This window comes from Anoplophora glabripennis, unplaced genomic scaffold, assembly GCF_000390285.2.
Source record: "Anoplophora glabripennis isolate ALB-LARVAE unplaced genomic scaffold, Agla_2.0 scaffold301, whole genome shotgun sequence".
Taxonomy (NCBI): domain Eukaryota; kingdom Metazoa; phylum Arthropoda; class Insecta; order Coleoptera; family Cerambycidae; genus Anoplophora; species Anoplophora glabripennis.
This window is the reverse complement of record NW_019416435.1, coordinates 93,882-114,258: the sequence shown is the minus strand read 5'-3', so window position 1 is coordinate 114,258 and position 20,377 is coordinate 93,882. Positions and strand designations below refer to the sequence as shown.

Below are 20,377 nucleotides of genomic sequence, written 5' to 3'. Positions count from 1 at the left end.
CTCAATTAAGCCTTCGCTAATTTTAGTTGCAAAACCATTTTTATCATGTGTCCTTTACGTAATTTAGTTTTAGAAGCCGTAGTCTCGTATATTCAATAGCTTATTTAAATAACCACCAAAGTGTAACAAAAAAAAGAAACACGTCTTTAAGATCACTTTTTTATGTACTTTCCGAATATCGTATCGGAATTTCAAAAAAATATATACAGTGTTGTTTTCTAGACTTGCACAAAAAATTAACAATTTTTGCAGTCCGGATCTGGATTTTTTTTGCTGTCATACATGAATACATGAAGTATCGTGTGTGCATTAATCCTACCCAATATGAACCCATTATTCCATTCCCTACCAAAGTTATGACATAAAGCAGTTTTGACCAAAAATCATAAATCACCCTGTATCTCAATAAAGAATGGCCAAGAAGTTATTTCTATAGGTGATCCTAGTTACTAGATATCCTCTATCTCCCATTAAGCCATGTCCCTCTCGTGATGCAACACCCTGTATATTACAATATACATAGTAATAATGACATACTCTGCCAAACTTTAATGGTAGATTATATGTCATAAATCAATAAAAAAAAGTTTTTATAAACATTATAATTATAAAAAAATATATCATATAGCTCAAAAATGGCTCGTTTGTATATTAGCCAAAACTAAATGCACTTATCCAATTTCCAAAATATTCAGTAGCATTGAAATTGTAGGATTCTTAGTGCCAATGTTTCCCAGTCTGGGATCTGGAATTGTGGAAGCTACAGCACTTAGGTCCCTTGTACTTCCTCCCATTAGGAGATCAATTCATCTGAGCCGCTAACCAACCTAATAAAAGGAAAAAGATGGTGACATTGGTCAGGAGGATCTCTCTAATATAGAGCATAAAAGGCCAACGTTCTCTCAACACGGATTCTCTTGTTGACGAGACAACAGTGCATTCATATAGCACATGTAGTGTTGTCTCGTGTTCCTGTTCACAACCCCTACAAAGAAGTGTTTCACACTTCCTCCTATAATGAAGGAGTTTCCTTAACCAACAGTGTCCAGTTTGAATACCTGCCACTGGTCGAAGATTGGCATAGACATAGCCAGGTATTTTTTGGCTGTATCCTTGCTAGGGTATTCTAAGAATTGAATTGAAGTGCTGATAGTGGAAGCACACTGGAGGGACCGGGTCCAAAAGTATTGAGGCCCGATGCACTCCTGGCTAGCTTGTCAGCTTCTTTATTGCCATTGCACCAATCATGTTCCTTGACCCAGCATACAGATATTCTGTTGGTGTTTCCCAGTATCTCCACATGATGGAGAGAAAACTTGCTGAGAAGGAGAGAACCAGTGTCAACAGATTTTTGTACCATCTCAGGAAATTTTTGCTCACAATTAATTAGCATTAACCCAAGTTTGACCAATCTACACCAAGCATCTTAAAAGATATTTGATTAGATATACAGGGTGTATCTTAAGTGATGACTTTAATTTCAAGGGGTGATTCCTTGTCATATTTTAAGCAAAAAAGTACATATGAACATCGGTCCGCAAGTGCTTCGTTACCGAGATACAGGGTGTCAAAGTTGGGAAAATAAATCGCATTTTCTTAAATATCTTTCGACTGATTCAAAATAATTTAATGAAATTTCATACACAGTGGTTTTTTGGAATGACAAATTCAAAGCTGTGGTCAATTTAGATGTATTTTTTTGAGGGCGCCAATAATGAAGTAGCTAGGAACAACCGTTTCCATGAAAAACGCATTTAAACTTACTTGAGCTGGAAATATCATAAAAATTGAATTAAATCAAATGCTCAAAATGAGAACCGCCACTGTCAATACAAGCATGTAATCTTCTGCTCATCGACTGTCGCACACGTTCCAAAATTCCTGGAGTGTTGCGTATGACATTACAAGAATTTACAATTCTGTTTCTTAAATCATTTTCATCTACAACTGGCATTGCATATAAACAAGCGACTTCAGATGTCCCCAAAAGAAATAGTCCAGAGGATTTAGGTCTGGAGATCGTGCTGGCTATAGCTGAGGTCTTCCCCGACCTATCCATCGTTGAGCAAAAGTGTCATTAAGATGTTGGCGAGCAGCAAGACTGAAATGAGCAGGTGCCCCATCGTGCATAAACCACATGTCATTTCTGGTTGCTAGTAGTACATCTTCTAACAGACCAGGCAATGTTTCCGCTAGAAACTGTCTGTAAGTCTCACCATTCAGTCGAGGAGGAAGAAAATGCGGTCCGATGACATGATCACCAATAACTCCGGCCCACACATTCACGGAAAACTGCTGCTGAAATCCACGTTCTCCAATAACATGGGGATTTTCATAGTTCCAAAAATGATTATTGTGGAAGTTTATGATGGCATCCCGTGAAAAAGTTGCCTCACCTGTGAACAGAATTTTAGACGTAAAGTTGGGATTCTGCCCAGTTTTTTGGAGAAACCATCGACAATAATCTAACCGTGCAGGAAAATCTCTTGGCAACAGTGGTTGCACGCGTTGAATGTGGTACGGATAAAGTAAATTTGTGTGCAAAACCCTCCAAACACTTTGGTGACTTATGTTAAACTGTTCAGATAATCTTCGCGTACTACTTGACGGATTAGCTTCCACTTCTTGTAGGATTGCTTCTTCTAGTTGTGGTGTCATTATTGTTCTCGGTCTACCAATACGTTCAGCGTGAGCATTTAAAGATCCAGTTTCGCACAGTCTAGCATGGAGCCTTATGAAAATTCTTTCTGATGGAAGTGGTCTATTGGGAAATCATTCCTGGTAAATTCGACGGGCTTGTGCAGCATTTCCATCTGCTAGTCCATAAATGAAATGTATTTGAGCTTGTTCAACGTTATTCATAGTTAACTGCACACTAAAAGATACTGACAGTATCTTGTCACTTTTAATGCCAAATATCATCGGAATTTTGTTATCACAGGAATTTTTGTATTCAACAAAAAAACATTTCTTTAAAATCTTTTTTAAGTAGATAAGGTAGGAGAATTGATTATTCTAGTCCAAAATGGCACACAGGGTAGCAGAAAAAAGTTGCGATGGATTAAAGAGGCCGAAATCGTTGCCGGTGGCGCCCTCAAAAAAATACACCAACTTTGACACCCTGTATCTCGGTAACGAAGCACTTGCGGACCGATGTTCATATGTACTTTTTTGCTTAAAATATGACAAGGAATCACCCCTTGAAATTAAAGTCATCACTTAAGATACACCCTGTATATCAGACATTTCACGTCAACGGGCACAGTGGGCTGCTCAAAATAAAAAGGCATCGATATTAATGTTCGACGTGTCAAAAGCTTCATATTTAAAAACTCTATCGAAAGCCATCTGGTAATTTCAAAAAAACATCATGGTGGTTCCAATATGGCGTCTGCAATCATAGAATACTGTTTAATAAGTAATATTGATAGATAAGAAATATATAAATATCGTATTATAGACTGAATCACCATATCTATACATTTTTGGGGTTGCTAATTTCGAATTCAATGTCTGTTAAACCCCATCTGGTCACTATTCGTCCTTAACCTTAAAAATATTTCAAATCGTTGAAATAGTACTTTTCTACGATGTTAGTCTAACCAGCACAGTTTATGTTTTCCGGATAGCTGAAACCATTTCTGATATCCATCCATATAACTTCAGCTATACTCTAACCAATATGTTTGAATAGGGCAAAGTCCAACAAATTTAGCAGTATCGGTCTGAAACATATGCAGGGACGATTTTCTTTTCTGAAAGGGTCAAATACGGTAGTATTAGTTACCCTTTAATATGATGGATATTTTAAAAATCTACTAAACGACATTAAAAATACTCGCGAATTTACCTACACCAACGACCATGCCGTTAAAAGAATTTCAACTGAACTGCCGGTAATGAGCCAACAACAAAGTTAAATTTATGTACATAAAACGAGTTAATAAAAGATAGCTAGAACAGATGGATCGCCGGGTTGGTGACGTTGCCACTCATTTAGTACATAAAGTACAATAATAAATGAACAAGTCGAAACATATTTTATTAAAAGAATTTTTGTATATTTGGCATATAAATAACAAACATGTTTTTATAGTAAAACACATTTAACATAGATGTAGCAAATTATTTATGCCTACAATATTATTCGTTTAATGCTAAGAACTTGCCGTGTGTCTTACTAATACTAATCCTCAATAGGCTTTACAAATTTTTTCTTTAAATAATGTTATATTTTAGTAGTACCGAATTATTTTAGATAAGATAAGGAAATTTAAGAATTTAATGTGACAACAATGTTTCTCGCTTGTAGTGGACTTTGCCCTATTCAAACATATTGGTTAGAGTATAGCATTGTTTTTAAAAGACAAGTTAAACAACCTTGGTTAGTTCTCTTCAATGAAATCCAGAGGGCAGTGCTAGGGAAGTGTGTTTATTCATAAATATCTATGTGCTTTTACGTTAGAGCATTGTTTTTAGAAGAAAACAATGATTATACAATGTTCTACCGTAAAACCAGATAGATATTTACATTTATTTATGAATAAACACGCTTCATTAGCACGCCATCTGGATTTCACTGAAGAGAACTAACCAAGGTTGTTTATAATTTATCTTCTAAAAACAATGAGTATAGTCAGAATTCGTACCTAATTTCAATTGTTTACCAGTGCACCAGAGACTTTTTGAAAGATAGTAGCACTTGAGTGTTGATATGCAATATTTCGTGTTTTTATGTTTATCTTCAGGCGCCATATTGAAACTACCACGGGAGGGTTAGAGAAGTGATACAGTTTGAGGGTAACTTTTGTAAATAACAGATCAATTGGACATAACAATCAACTTTAATTTCTTTACCTGTAATAGATTATTTAAGTGATTTTGGTGATATTGTGATCAGACTATAACTCACCCAGAAAAAGTGTCATTTTAGTGATTTGGAATATTTTTTGCGGTTAGGGACGACTAGCAACAAGTTGGGTTCAAACGGATGTAGGAATTCGATTCAGTGATCCTAAAAATATAAAGATACGTTGGTTACACTTCAGTCCTAAACGTAGAAAAGTGTAATATTAGCAATTTGCGCTATATTTTTGAGGTTAGGTACAAACTCTGACTAGTTGAAGTTATATGGATATCAAAATTGGTTTTAGCTATCCCGAAAATATAAATTGTGGTGGTTATTACTATTATTATTATTATTACTCTTTGTAGAAAAGTGTTATTTCAACGATTTGAAATATATTCATGGCTATAGGGACAAACAGCGACCAGATCAGGTTTAAGAAACATTGAATTTGAAATCAGCAACCTCAAAAACATATAACGGACAGGCGGTTCACATGAAAAGTAGATACGTCATGCTGTGGAACTGCCGTTAGTGGTCGGCCCACGAGAAAATGAGCAGGAGTTAAGGGACTTAGATCTTCGGACGAATTAGAAATTGCAGTCAACGGTCTAGAATTAAGGATTGCCTCTACTTGAACTAAAATCGTATAAAACTGCTCAAAATTAAAATAGACGTCCTTTAAAGTTCGCTTTAAATGAAACTTTACACTTTTAACCCCTGCCTCCCATAATATATGGTGATTCGGTCTACAATACAGTATTTTTATGTTTCTTATCTGTCAATATTACTCATTAAACAGAATTTTCCACGATTGCGGATGCCATATTGGAACCGCCATGATGTTTTTTTCTTTAAATCACCAGACGGCTTTCGAAAGAGTTTTTAAATATGAAGCTTTTGACTCATCGAAATCAATATTGATGACTTTTTATTCTGGGCAGACCACTGCGCCCGTTGACTTGAAACGTCCGATAAATCTTTTACATTTCAACATCCTGTATACTGGAAATGAAATATTCTGGACACATCTTTATAAGAATCTTTTTTATTGATTTATAGTGTAGAATCTACCATTAATGTTTGGCAGAGTATGTTATCAATAAACACTGTATATTTTAAAAATAAAATAAATTACTTACTTGGCTAACTTTATTAAAGCTGTCCCTTCAACGTCTCCTAAATTGCATGCTTTATAATAGCATTTTAATGCATTTTCAGTCTTATCTAATTTCTCGTATGCTTCACCTAAAGCTATTACCATCCTACTATCATTAGGCTTTAGCTGTTGCGCTTGTTTATAATAGTGTAAACAGTAATTTGGCATTTTAAGTATTTCATATGTCTGCCCCAAACCATACCAAGCTCTATAGTCTCTTGCATTTATTTCTTAAAATTAAACAGTAATAAAATTATAGACTTAAAACACTTGAAACTGTTTCATTGGTAGAAGCAATATTAAAATATTGTACATACATTGTACGTTTGTACAATACAATTGATAAATTCATTATCAAAGTAATGTCTTAAAAGAGTGCTCTGAGCACGTTGATTTTTATTTTTAAAGGCAAGTCTTTTGGTGCTAATAATACATTTATATATAACATACCATATATTACTCACTTCTGAAAGATTGCTAATTATTTATTAAACAACAAATGAATATTTCATATATGGTACGTACAATGCAACATATTTTTTAATTTTTTTTTTATTAGGTACCTACTAGCTCTAGAAAAATAAATTAGATGAATAGATGATAATAGATGAATAGTCACGTTACATTCCTATGACTGTAGCACAGCATGTAAACCAGCAGCCACTGATAAAAGTATAATTTTAATACACATAATAATACTAAAATTATTAATTTGAAGAATTAATCATAGTTTTATTACTACTTCACAATCTTTCTCTAACCACCCAAGGCAGACAAAATTTTAAACAGTTGCTGTAACATCGGGTAAGTATGTCAAATTATTTTATTAATTATAACCACAAATTAATTTTATTAATTAATAATAACAATAGCGGCAAAAGCAGTTAAATTTGCTGATATAAAATAGGTGTTATAACATTTTATTTATTTCCTTAGGAAAGAAATTCTTTCTTATTTATTTTTTGTTCGTCCGTTTTTTTATTACACTTTGCCGCCATGCCGGTCACCGACTGCATGCTTTACCTTGCAGGTTTTACAGTGGATCAGTTTCCAGTGCTGTGCAAAAGTGTATTTTTAAATCATTTTCAAACTGCCCTTTTTTTATAAAATTGTATTTGCAAGTCATAGTCATAATACAAATTCTGAATCACCCTGTATAATTCCAAGATGAACTCTCTTGTGCAGAAAATACGGCTGGAAATGTTTCATTGTAAAAACTATTATGCAATGTATTGTGGAAATCATATAGAAAACATTTTATTTTAAAAATATATTGCAAATGTCAGTAAAATATTTTAATTATCATATATACCTATGTTTTAGATAACATATTTAGTTATGTTTTTAGAGAGGCCACAGACAAAATAGCTATCGCCACAGACCGCTACTGGAATAGGCCAGCAGTTTTAAATTTCCGAATTGCCGGTAGAGTATACCACCAGCAGAATTTTAGGAAGAATCAAATACAGCGGCCCGCATACCTACGCGTATCCTAGCAAGATATAAACAAGATTTTGGTAATGTTGCCAGGCGTACTTACGGATTTCTTTTGTACACTTTTTATCAATATCTGTTTTTTGCGTTAGGTACTGTATTTACTTAAATGTATGATGTAGGTACTGATAAAAATGTTTTTAAAGAATCAACGAATATCTATTGTAGTTTCATATGATATTCTGCAGCGGTGTTACAATTAAGTTATTTAATCATAATTTCGTTATTTAGCTACCTACTATGTTCATTTTTTGGTATTGAAATACTGCAGAAAATATATTTCCAAATAAACAAAATTCGTAATGATATTTTAAACAGCTTGTAATATAATTTTTTTAATATTTGATGACGACAATAAATTTATTTAATATACAAGGTGGGTTATTAGTACGTCGCGGAATGTAGGTACAGGTTTTTTTTTGTATTTTGACATCCACTTATAGGTTTAATAATTAAAAATAGAAAGAAACTTTAAATACAAATGTACGACTTTTCCTTTATTTCTTTTTACATCAAAATTTGCTGGCATAAAATATATGTTTAAAATAAAAAAAAATCATTAAAAAAATTAAAATTCATCCTTATGAAAATAACAAACAACGATTTTTATAACTAACCTTTACAACAACATAAGGAGAATCCCTAAAAATGAAATAACATTAAAATACCTACAATTTTTACATATCAGCATGCAAGTAATTGTGATGATACAGTTGAAAATATGTTTTAATTTACTATTAATTGCTTCAAAAACAAATTCAAAATTATAAAACATTTCGTCCTGTATTTTTCTTTCAGTGCTTGTAAATTTTCAGGTCTTTAATAATATATTTTGTTGAAGTGTCCTCACAAAAATATGTCTAAATGACTGAGATCGGGGCTCTGACCACCTAAGGTTTCTAATAATATTTTTAGTGTTCGTTGACGGCATTCTTCCTCCAAAATAAATTTGCCAATATTCCTGAAGAACTTTTGCACATTATTGTTATTTGAATAATACAGTTAATTATGTTTTTTTTCGTCATCAGAATAACCCATTGCAATTTTTTTTAATTTTTTAAATTAACATGGGTTATTCTAATAATGATAAATCCCATGTATTTTTAAAAGGTTCGTTTCTGTCGTTTTTGTCTGATTGTGTGCGAGAGAGATAGAGTTATAGTGTGCGATAGAGATAGAGTGGCTCTGTCCTCATAGAGGGCTTCTATTTCTCTCTCTCTCTCTCTCTCTCTCTCTCTCTCTCTCTGCTATCTTTAGGAGTCTCTGGGGCTTCCCCAGCAATTTCAGGACCCCTAGGGAGGGAGCGTGGGGTAGAGCGCTTGGCCTTTTTAGCCTTCGTTATCGATCTATGATGTCACACAGTTTGAGAAAAAAAAACGGTTTCTGCTCGTAACTCGGAAATGGCTGGAAATATAAACAAATTTCCCCTTGGGTCTGCGTAGATCACTCGGTGGGTGACGCAGAGCGGGGTGTCACAATATATGAAAGAAAAAAAAACAGTATTTGCTTGGACTCTAAGTATCAAAAAATCTTCCATGGTTCTGATTGGCAATCGAATGAAAAACGTCAAAACACGCATATCAAAAAAAAAAAAATCGGGACCAACGGTGTGTAACATCATAGGATAAAAAAGTGTTTATAACTCGGAAACGGTGTATTGAATCGAAAAAATAATTGAAAAATCTCCCCACCCCCTGGTTCTGTATGTTCCTTCTGCGTTTAATGCAAAAGGTCCGAAGTCCATATGTAGAAAATAAATTTCTGAAACAAGAGATGCGTGAGATAATACAGTAAAAATAGTCTTATAACTTGGAAACGGTGCGTTGTATTGAAATAATAATTTAAAAAATCTCCCCACACCCCTGGTTCTGATTGTCCGTTCTGCGTTGAATGCAAAAGGTCCGAAGTCCGTATGTCGAAAATAAATTTTGGAAACAAGAGGTGTGTGACGTGATATAGTAAAAAGGCCGTATAACTCGGAAACGGTGCGTTGAATCGAAAAAATAATTAAAAAAATCTCCTCACACTCGTGGTTCTGCTTGTCCTTTCTGCGTTGAATGGAAAAGGTCCGAAGTCCGTATGTGGAAAATAAATTTCGGAAAGAAGAGGTGTTTGAGGTGATACAGTAAAAAAGGTCTTATAATTCGGAATCGGTGTGTTGAATCGAAAAAATAATTAAAAAAATCTCCCCAATCCTCTTGGTTCTGATTGTTCGTTCTACGTTGAATGGAAAAGGTCCAAAGTCAGTATGTCGAAAAACAAAAAAGTTAGTCAAAAATTACAACAGCAGTAGCAAACGCATTATTATATCTCTGTATTGATTGATGATTGTTGTTTTTTTTTTTTAATAAATTTCGTATTCAACTACTCCTTGAGGTTCCAGCAATTTTACATTGTGTTAATTTTTTTGAACACCTTGTGTCACAAATATGATACTAATGGCATCCATGATATGCAATACTCGTGTCAATAATTTTACCTATCTAAAGAAATCAACAATAAGAGAGCACTACCCATCTAAGGATACACAACCTGTAAAATGCATTTTTTTTTTAAAAAAAGGTGTTAATATTGTACCATATTGGAAGTCGACGCACAAATCTAAAAACATTAATTTCAAGTTTTTGAATTTTCCCATTCCAAGGTGATATAAAATAAATAATTAATTAGGTAAATTCATAGTTTTAATTCCAACTTGATTTATTTTATTTAGCATTTAAGGCAAATGTGATTTCCAAACAGAAGATAAGTTCCATATCTCTTTAATTACATAATTGAAAGCATTAAATTTATTTAGCAGTTATTATTTGGCAACAAAGCCACCGCTGGAACTGCCGCCTATTACCAAGTAGAAGAGTTAGGTACCACGCTAAATTTCATTGATGCCGGCTAACAAAAGCCTGCATTTCGGGTTACTAATTTCTAGCATTTATGTAGCAGTCTGTGGCAATAAGCTATATTGTCTGTGGAGGGGCCATAGAAAATTCACTACTGTAAGAAATATTTGTTTATATAAAAACTGTACGTCTTGTTTCACCATTTTCACTCATGTTGAATTTTATTGAATACTATTTCCATTCATCTGAATTTGCTGGTTTACATGCTGTGACTGTAGTCTCCAATTACCAAAAACAATGTCAACAAATCAGTGAAGCCCATCAAATGATTTTTTTTTTGTCAATGGTAAAAATAATGAATAAAAAATACTTTTTTGTGTAATAATTCTTAAATAAATAGGTACTTAACAATTACTCAGAAATTAAAGCTCAATAGATAATTGAGAAGGATTTTTAAAGTTGATCATCCTATTTTTAAAAATCAGTCATAGTTATGACATTTATAAGCTATTCAACGGCATCTAAATACGTTACAATTTTTTTTTTTTGACAAATCAATTGATGCAAAAATAATTTATCTGTTACTTTATGACAACCTTATAGAAAACATATAATGAATGCTTTTAATGAAATTTTTATTCATATATTTAGCTAATGTATGAAAATATAATCAATTAATTTATACTGGAGTAAACTGTAACTGTGTTAATCTAATCAGTAAGATCCTTTATGTATATTATATCACAATTACTTGAAAAAACAGAAAGAAAACATACCTATAGCATGCCTATAACTTTGAATGGCAGCATTTGTATTTTTCATTTCCATAAATTCATGCCCCATTAACGTCCATGCTGATAAAAACTGGGGATTCAGTTTTAAAGCCCTTCGAAAATACAATACAGCTTTTGCATGATCCGACCTTAAACTATAGTAGTTTCCTAGAAATGTTAATAGATATTTTTCTAGTAAATACGACCTTGGAATTAACAGTTTAAAAGACCTAACTCAAGGACAGAACAGATAAAACAGAATTCATTAATTTAGATTGATTACATATTTTTTTATTATACCTAAAAGGAAAAAAATATAATTGATCTTCATACAAGGTGTCCAGGAAATGGTGGGCAATCTCTCGGATTTGGGAAGGACTTGCAAAAATAACTACACAAATTTATATAATTTTATTTATTCAACTTCAAGAATCAATAACTCTACAGGGTGAGCCCAAAATAAAAAAAATGTGTCCACTTATAATTATTTTTGCCTAAGTCCTACCCAAATCCAAGAGATTTCCCAGCATTTTCTGAACATCCCATATAATAAGATTAGCCATTATTTTTGTAATAATCAGATCAATTTTTATTAGTTGGGAGACACACTATTGTATCTAAACGGCGTGACGTCACTTGCTTCATTTTATTTTAAGCTATTTTATTCTCCAACAGTGATAAAAAAAAGTAAATCAAGTTTTGTAGAAGTTATGAATTAAAAAAAATCAGTGTTAATTATATTTCTTCTAGATAAATTTAACTTTTAGTAAATAACAATTAATTTTACAATAAATTTGAGTGTTGAACTAATAATAAATTTCACAAAATTTTAAATAATAGTGATATTCATTCATAGTTCGCTGCTGACAAAGATCTTAACATTGTCATGATTTTTCGACTTCTACTTGTGAATGAATTGACAGTTGAGTAGTAAGCAGAAAAGTTGATAGTACTCGTATTAACATTATAATTTTATATCTACCTAATAAAATGAATTCGAAAAGTGGTCGAATTGGTATAGAGATTCAAGAGAGTGAAGTAGACAGCAATGTCAGAAAAAATTGACAAACAATACACCCACTGCTGGAGGTGACCACAATCTGTGCATGTTATCATGTCCATGAAATATTAGTAGGATTCCAAGATGAACCCAGCACCTCTAATCTCAGTAACAAAAATCTGTCACAAAGTATGGGTATATAAACGACAGAAAAAATGAATGAAATTCAACAAAAACAGTACAAATTATTTTTCTATATAGATGTTAATTGCACAATCAGAATTCAAATAGCAGACAACTGAAAAAACATTCTACCATATAATACATCTTACACATCAATTTCTTTTTTTATTTTTGGTAACGGAATTTACATACTCATGTTCAATATGGATTTAAAAGTAGAAGTCTCTTCAACTAAATCAATTATTATTGAAGTTAATGTTCAAATTCGAATATAAATTGAATATTTTGTACCCAAATGTGAATAGTCACCATTCAGAAACACACATTATATACAATTAAAAAAATGTAAATCATGAACTGTTTATTGAATCCAAAGCAAAGCTAAACCAGAAAGGGCCAAACAGGTTGAACACAAATATCCTTAGTGGCACTTGAGTGCAAGGGTTCCTTTTATTAAAATGGGAGAGGGGAAACCCACCTAGAACAAAATAAATAATCCTCTTAATGGCATATTACACTTCTAAATCCCATTTCATGGTGCTCCAAAAGTGTTGTTGCAAACTTATGCCATAGCCATAGGAAATATAAAATTTTCATATAATTTTAAATAAAAACATCAATCGCTTGAAAATGTGTCATGTAGTGATTTTCAGCAATACATGTGTGCTACTATAGTCTCCAAAGTCATTGATTGAAAATAATTATTCAGTAGCAGTGGGAAATGTTATTTTATCTTAAAATATATTTGTACAAAATCAAAATATTACTCAATTCAAATTTGCGTAATATTCATTATTTGTGCATTGCATATAATTTTTAAAGTACTGTAGTTAGAGGTTATTAATACATAACCTATTAATTTTTTTAATTTAAATGAATTAAATTTCAACTTAAATTAACAATAATAAAGGGTAACATACCTATTACGCAACAAGTTTCTACTCGATATTTATCAACATTGACAACTTTATGTGCCAAATCTGCAAGATCTTTTTTTAATTCCAGGACATATAAAAGATTTGAATAAGTGTCCAAATTGTCCAATCTATAAGGATCAACTGCAAGTATATTCTTAAACATATTTATTGCTTCATCCAACTCTACAACAAAAATTAATTTATTTCGTAAATCTTCATCGGAAATTAACACAAAATATACGAGTTGATTATGACGAAAATGTGCAAATCTTTTGGGATTTTCGGGTCAACCACCCCTTTTTTAATTTTTTGTTTCCCAAATGTTGTTCTAAATTTTTTGGTTTCTACCTGGGCCTAAGAGTCATCCCCTAAGAAATGGTATGGGTAGTTATTAAAAATATGACTACTTTAATTTTCACGAGCCATCACTGTGTATACAGAAAAATTGTTGGTATTCAAAAACGGTTTTTTCGGATACAACCCTCCTTGTTTCTGAAATAAAATCTACCACGATCAAGTTTGTAAAATCTAGTATGACTTGGAAATTTAGAAAAATCTGCTTTTTTTCACCAATATAAGGTCCTATTTCTATGAGATATGACAAAATGTTATCAAGAAAAGTTTCTCTGAATAAAAATCTAAATAAGTATGCAAAATTTCAATATTTACACCTACTTTGTTTGTTTGCTATATTTCATTTTTTTGCAAGTAAAATGGTATTTCTTTACAAGATACCTCACAATATTTAGAAAAGTTGCTCCGAACTGAGTATGTGTACAGAAATTTTAATACCCTAAGCCTTGCCTTGACATTTTGATTGATTTTAGACAAATTAAAAGTAAACATTTTGTTTCTAAATTTCCAAGGTTTACTGGATTTTACGTTTTGAAAAGAAGGCAGATTTGTTTCACAAACATGCAGAGCTGAATCCAGAATAGTTATTTTTCAGCAACAACATAATATGTTGTCTCTTGCAAGAATCATTTCAACTATCCGGGAATACGCTAAGAGTGGAAATAATAAAACTTGCAAACCAAATCTGAATAAAATTGCTTCAGTTTGTTCATATTTTTATAACAAAAAAGAAACATTTTTGTTTTAAATTTTAACATCCTATATTTCAAAAATAAAGTGTTTAAACACACATATTTATATGAATTGTTATTTGTTATTATCTGAAATAGAAACGGCCATTAAAATTTACAGTTCAATTAGAAAATTTAATTTAATTTTATATTATTATTTTAGATTAGTATAATTCATTATAGAAATTGGTGGGTGTGCAGTAGCAGTACCTTGACTATTTAGGTAAACATCCAGTAGAACAATATTTTAGATACTTATATCGAGTATCTCAACAATTTCTTTTCCAAAATATAATTAATAAAACGGTAATTGTACAGGGTAGTTGATTTTCAATAGTATAGGGTACAGCAAAAACAGTAATAGATACAAAAAAATTTGATATTGGTGTCCCGTCCTCTTCTTTTGAGTTTACTTCGCTAGTACCAAAAAATATTGGCTAACTTGATTCGTTTTAGATATACAGGTTTTTTTTGAATCGCCCATTTACATTAATCTCTTTATTTCCGTTGTCACTAAATTTAGAAGAAAAAAGTTTGAACATTATTTGTTCTATTTTTTTATGAGGAAGCCATTGGCTTACTAAGATTTTTTACAAACTGCACAGTTTTTCCAATATTACATAAACATAGGTTTTTTAAATAAAACACCCTGTATTTGGCCATCACATTGAATAGCAACTTTTTTACCTTTTCAGCCATATACAGGGTGTGCCATTTAATACTCCTGAAATGAAGAAATTTATATTAGTTCCGGAAACAGGGGTCGTTAGATCCCTCGAATGGCTTCAAATTGCAGTTAGAACTGTTTTGATTCCTGGAACGTGGAAATGCAGTCCATCTGAAAGATTGTTAAATTTTGAGTAATTTTTGTAATATAGTTTTTCCCTATATTTACTTATTTTCGAAATATGTCGACTTCAGTATGCAATGTATGATGTATTATTTTATTTAAATCACACTGAAACAAAATATTCTTTCAAAATATTGTCATAATAGCTTTATTCACACCACTTACTAGCTACTTGCATATTGTCAGCGACTCAATAATATTTTAATAATATAATATCTTTGAGCGTTGAGGTTTTCATGGTACATTTCGTAAGCTAACACTATTCTGGAAGAGAGCTAACTATACATGAAAACCAAACCGCCCTTGTTGAATTCTGGCCACAGTTTGGTGAGGATTCACATCTGACCAATAATACGCATTATGTGATTAAATATACCTTCGCTACTTATAAAAGCCTCGTCGGTCCAAATAACATTTTGAAAAAAATTGTGATCTACATGAGTTTGCTGCAAAAACCATTAGCAGAAAATGATGCATCTCACTTCATCTCCTGTATGCAAATGATGGATTTTTCTTATAGGATTTGGTCGAAACTGGCGGTTTTTTTAAATTCTCAATTATTTGAATTTACCAATTCTTATTATCCTTAGAATTTCTCTACTGGATACATTGGGATTTGCGACAACAAAAGCTAAAGTATTGACGTCATCATTTTCTCTATTCTGTATATTATAAGATTTAGCTCTAGGTTTTTGAAAAGAACCAACTCACATAAGTTATCATAGTCATTTAAAAATTCTCTTTTATGGCTGATGATGCTCTATGTATTTCTCCAAATATAAGTTTAAAGCTGCATCACTATTTTTTTTTCACTTTCAATGTAACACTCCAACATATTTTGAACTTTGTGAAGGTTTTCATACACCATTTTTTACTTTTCAAAATTTATAAAACCAAATAATAGTCGTTTAACAAGCTTTGAATCAGTCAAAAGTAAATTAACTGTCAATATTAAACAACAAACGACGAATACTAAATAATTCTCATTGCCAACGAAAAAATATAAATTTTTTGCATTTTTATTTGAGTAAATAAAAAGTATCTACTATTATAAAGGGTGCTTGGTAAGTCGATGCATTCCTTACAGGAGGTTATAGTACAAGTGATTTGTGATATATTTCCTTAATATACCATATTTCGAAAACGCTTAATTTCCGATCTACAGGGTGTTAAAGTTTTAACAAAAAAATGCAAATTTAAAAATATTGCAGAAACCGCCGAGAATATTTTAATGAAATTTTACAGACTTTGACAGTTAACAAAAATACATGTTTCACGATAAAAATATTGTTTTCAGTTTCACCAGTGGCGTGCGCATATGCTCGTCTAGATATTTTTAAAGAAAAAAATGATACGCCACTGATTTTTCTTAAAATAAAAATTATTTTTGAATTTCTTGTTCAGTTTGGAAGAGAAAAGGTAACTTGTCTGTTTTTCTTATGACGCACCGTTTTCTAGTAAAAAAATTAAAATTGATTTATTGCATGCCATAATCCGGTTTCAATAATTTGAAAATAGCAGAAACTATACGCATTTAATTTTTTTTTTGTACTTACCAATTTTATTACAACACGTTATTACTAAAGTGACAGGTATTATTAATTTTGTCAAACAATAACAAAAACGAGTGCACAGCCAACCTGCTAATTTCTGTTTAAGATAGTGAATAGTGAATCTAAAAACTGATAATTTTTTTTAGACTGATGTTAACTATGAGGAGTAATAATTTTTTGTAATAAAATTGATACAAAAAAAAACTGAGTGCATAATTTCTGCTATTTTTCAAACAGGGTTCATAGTTCAAAAGTAATAAAGAATTCCCTGACTTTTCCAGGTTTTCCCTGACTTATAAAAAAGAAATCCAGGTCACTTGTAGTTCATTTTTACATACTAATTGGTGTTTATGCATTAAATTTTTTTTCGACTGGACTCCAAAATCTTTTTTATACCCTAACAACCTCTTATAAAGGTTTCAAAACCACAAATAGTTTTCTCTTTCAAGAACCCAGGGTCGGCTTTCACAAAATTTCCAGTTGCAAACATCAAATTCCCTGACTTTCATGAATATTTTTAAAATTCCCTGACTATTCCTTGTTTTTTATGAAGAATAACAAATTCCCTGACTTTTCCCGGTATTCCCGGTTTTCCCGGCCACTACGAACCCTGTCAAATTATTGAAATCGGATTACGCTATGCTATAAATCGATTTTAATTTATTTACTCGAAAAGGGTGTCATAAGAAAAACAGTCAAGATACCTTTTCTCTTCCAAACTGAACAAGGAATTCAAAAATAATTTTTATTTTTAGAAAAATCAGTGGCATAGTATTTTTTCACCAGAGACGAGCCTGTGCGCACGCCACTGGTGAAACTGAAAACAATATTTTTATCTTAAAATATGTATTGTTAACTGTCAAAGCCTGTAAAATTTCATTAAAATATCCTGAGCGGTTTCCGCAATATTATTAAATTTGCATTTTTTTATTAAAACTTTAATACCCTGTAGATCGGAAACTAAGCGTTTTCGGAATATGGTATATTAAGGAAATATATCACAAATCACTTGTACTATAACCTCCTGCAAGGAATGCGTCGACTTACCAAACACCCTGTATATGGCTAAAAAGGTTAAAAAAATTGCTATTCAACAGGATGGCCAAATACAGGGTGTTCTATTTAAAAAACCTATGTTTATGTAATATCGGAAAAACTGTGCAATTTGTAAAAAATCTGAGTACGCCAATGGCTTCCTCATAAAAAATAGAACAAATAATGTTCAAACATTTTTCTTCTAAATTTAATTACAATGGAGATAGAAAGGTTAGTGTAAATAGTCGATTTTTCAAAAAAGCCCTGTATATCTAAAACTAATCAAGTTAGCCAAGATCATTTGGTACAGCGAAGTAAACTCAAAAGAAGAGGACGGGACATCGATATCAGATTTTTTGTATCTATCACCGTTTTGGCTGTACCCTATAAAACTATCAAAAATCAACCACCATGTACAGAAGAATAATGTAACTTCATGTTTTGATAATTTTTAGTAGACGTACTTTCTTTGATGATCTCATCTGATCTAATTAAATTTAACCCAACATAATCTAACCTGACCTGACTTTTCCTAACTAAACCTAAACGGATATTTAAAATGACTAATTATCTACATGTGTTCATTCTTGCAGGTAGAATCGTTGAGTTAACTCTAGCTTCTATGCAATATACAATAATATATTTTATATATTAATAAAAATATTGGACAGAATTAAGATACTCTTATGTCTTCGTATCAGTGTCATTTTTGTTTGTTTCAGGAGTTCCTCATTGTCAATAACATCAAAATATTCAAACAAACTACATACTTACATCCCTTACGGGTCAAAAAATCATAGTCAATTAAAAAAATAATGTATTGAATTGTAATTAGTCTAGGTTTAATTTAGGCTAGGATTAGATAAAGCTAAGTTTTTTCTAACAAAATAGACATTTAACATATACACTTTAACCAATCTATGCCACAACAAAACAACTTCATATTCGAGTTTAGGAAGTCAAAATTAGTTTAATTGACAATTTCTGTATCAAAAATTGTTAAAAACTGAAGATGTGCCATTCTTCAACAGAATTACATACTAAGAAAAGTATATCTGTTTAATATTCAAACAAAATTTAAGAATGTTTGTGACGTTCTTTTGTATTATCTGCTATGAACATTCAAAAATTAAATATCATATGAGTAGTGGGCTAAGAATAATTTTTGAAATAAAAGGAATCAATTTGTCAACTTCATTTATAGACAGATTATAATTTACCACATCAATAAAAAGTACAATAATTATGGATTTAAAAAATGAAAGCGAATGGATATCTAATAGCAATAGGCAAGAAATAACTGATTGTGAAAAAGAAACTGAAAATTATAGGAATTCAAAAAGTGATATGTATAATAAGAAATTTTCCCCAAAAGCAGATGTAATATTACTAAAATTATTTCCTGATAATCATCCACTTTCAATGGAAGAACAAATATTTTATGTTAAAATTACCGAAGGAGTCTTTGGATATAATGAACAAATACGAAATGACAACCTAAAAATTCTATCTGTAGATTATAATGTTACATTTCTTATGCCTTATTTAAGTGTTTTCATTAAGGAAACCATCCATTTAAATATAATACTTGCTGATTTAACACTATTGATATATGCAGTAAGAATGACGAAGAGTATATTAGCTAACCAACACATCTGTTTAAAAATGTACTTATATGAGATATTACCTGCAATTCTGTCCTGTGCGTTATCAAAGCGAATAAGCAAATATTACTATGATAATCACTGGACATTACGAGATTTTTCTGCTTATGTTGTTGCGACAATATGTAAAACATATTCTAATAAAATTAATAACATGACTACTAGAGTTGTAAACTTATATTTAAAACCCCTAAAAGAAAATTCTAAACCGTTGACTACTATTTATGGAGCTTTAAAAGGTTTAGCTAGCCTTGGTGAAGAAACCATAAAGACATACCTTATTCCATACATAGGAAATATAAGCAAAAGATTGTACATTATATTTGAGAAAAAAATATTTACATTTTACACTGAAGATAAATATAAGCAACAAGTTATTGAAGCCAAACACGTGAGAGACATAATAATAAACACAGTTGCCCCTATTTTGTTAAAAACACAAAATATTAATGATGGTGGTTTGTCATTTGTTAAGGAATATGGATACATAGGAAGAGGTTTATATATTCAAATGAAAAATTTGGAAAAAATTGATATGGAAAAACAAAAGGCTTTAACATATGGAAAAATTAATAACTTAAATTATTTACAAAAATTTACGAAGTAATTATGTTTACGTTATGTTTGTTTTAATAGGAAATACAATATTTCGAAATCGAAGTGTGCTGCAAATTATTATTTTAATAATTACTGCTACTGCAATTATTTTTTCATTACCTAGTCTCTTGTCGAATTTTATTGATTATTTCTCAATAAAATGATTTTATTAAACTATTTGTGCCTATGAGGTCCTGTAAGTGTCTTACTTCTCTCATAAGCTACACTTTATATAAATGTCTCTTAACGTATTCAATACTGCTCTATATGTTAATATACAGGGTGTCCCTGAAAAGGATGGACAAAGCTTGACCACAGGTTCCTTGGATGAAAATAAGACTATTTAGCTTAACTTACCTATACAGGTTCGGAAAGTCCCCATGG

At 31.3% G+C, this 20,377-nt stretch overlaps 1 protein-coding gene across 3 annotated transcripts in view; it reads right to left on the bottom strand.

Moving 5' to 3' along the window:
• LOC108909063 (cell division cycle protein 23 homolog) overlaps positions 1 to 20,377 on the bottom strand; it is a 42,784-nt gene that overhangs the window by 18,664 nt on the left and 3,743 nt on the right. For all 3 annotated transcript variants that reach the window (XM_018713292.1, XM_018713294.2, XM_018713291.1), the window contains exons 2-4: positions 13,213 to 13,392; positions 11,113 to 11,277; positions 5,989 to 6,235 (exon numbers count right to left, since the gene is read on the bottom strand). In XM_018713292.1, the coding sequence (XP_018568808.1) occupies positions 5,989 to 6,235; positions 11,113 to 11,277; positions 13,213 to 13,392 (592 nt within the window). The remainder of the gene's footprint in view (positions 1 to 5,988; positions 6,236 to 11,112; positions 11,278 to 13,212; positions 13,393 to 20,377) is intronic.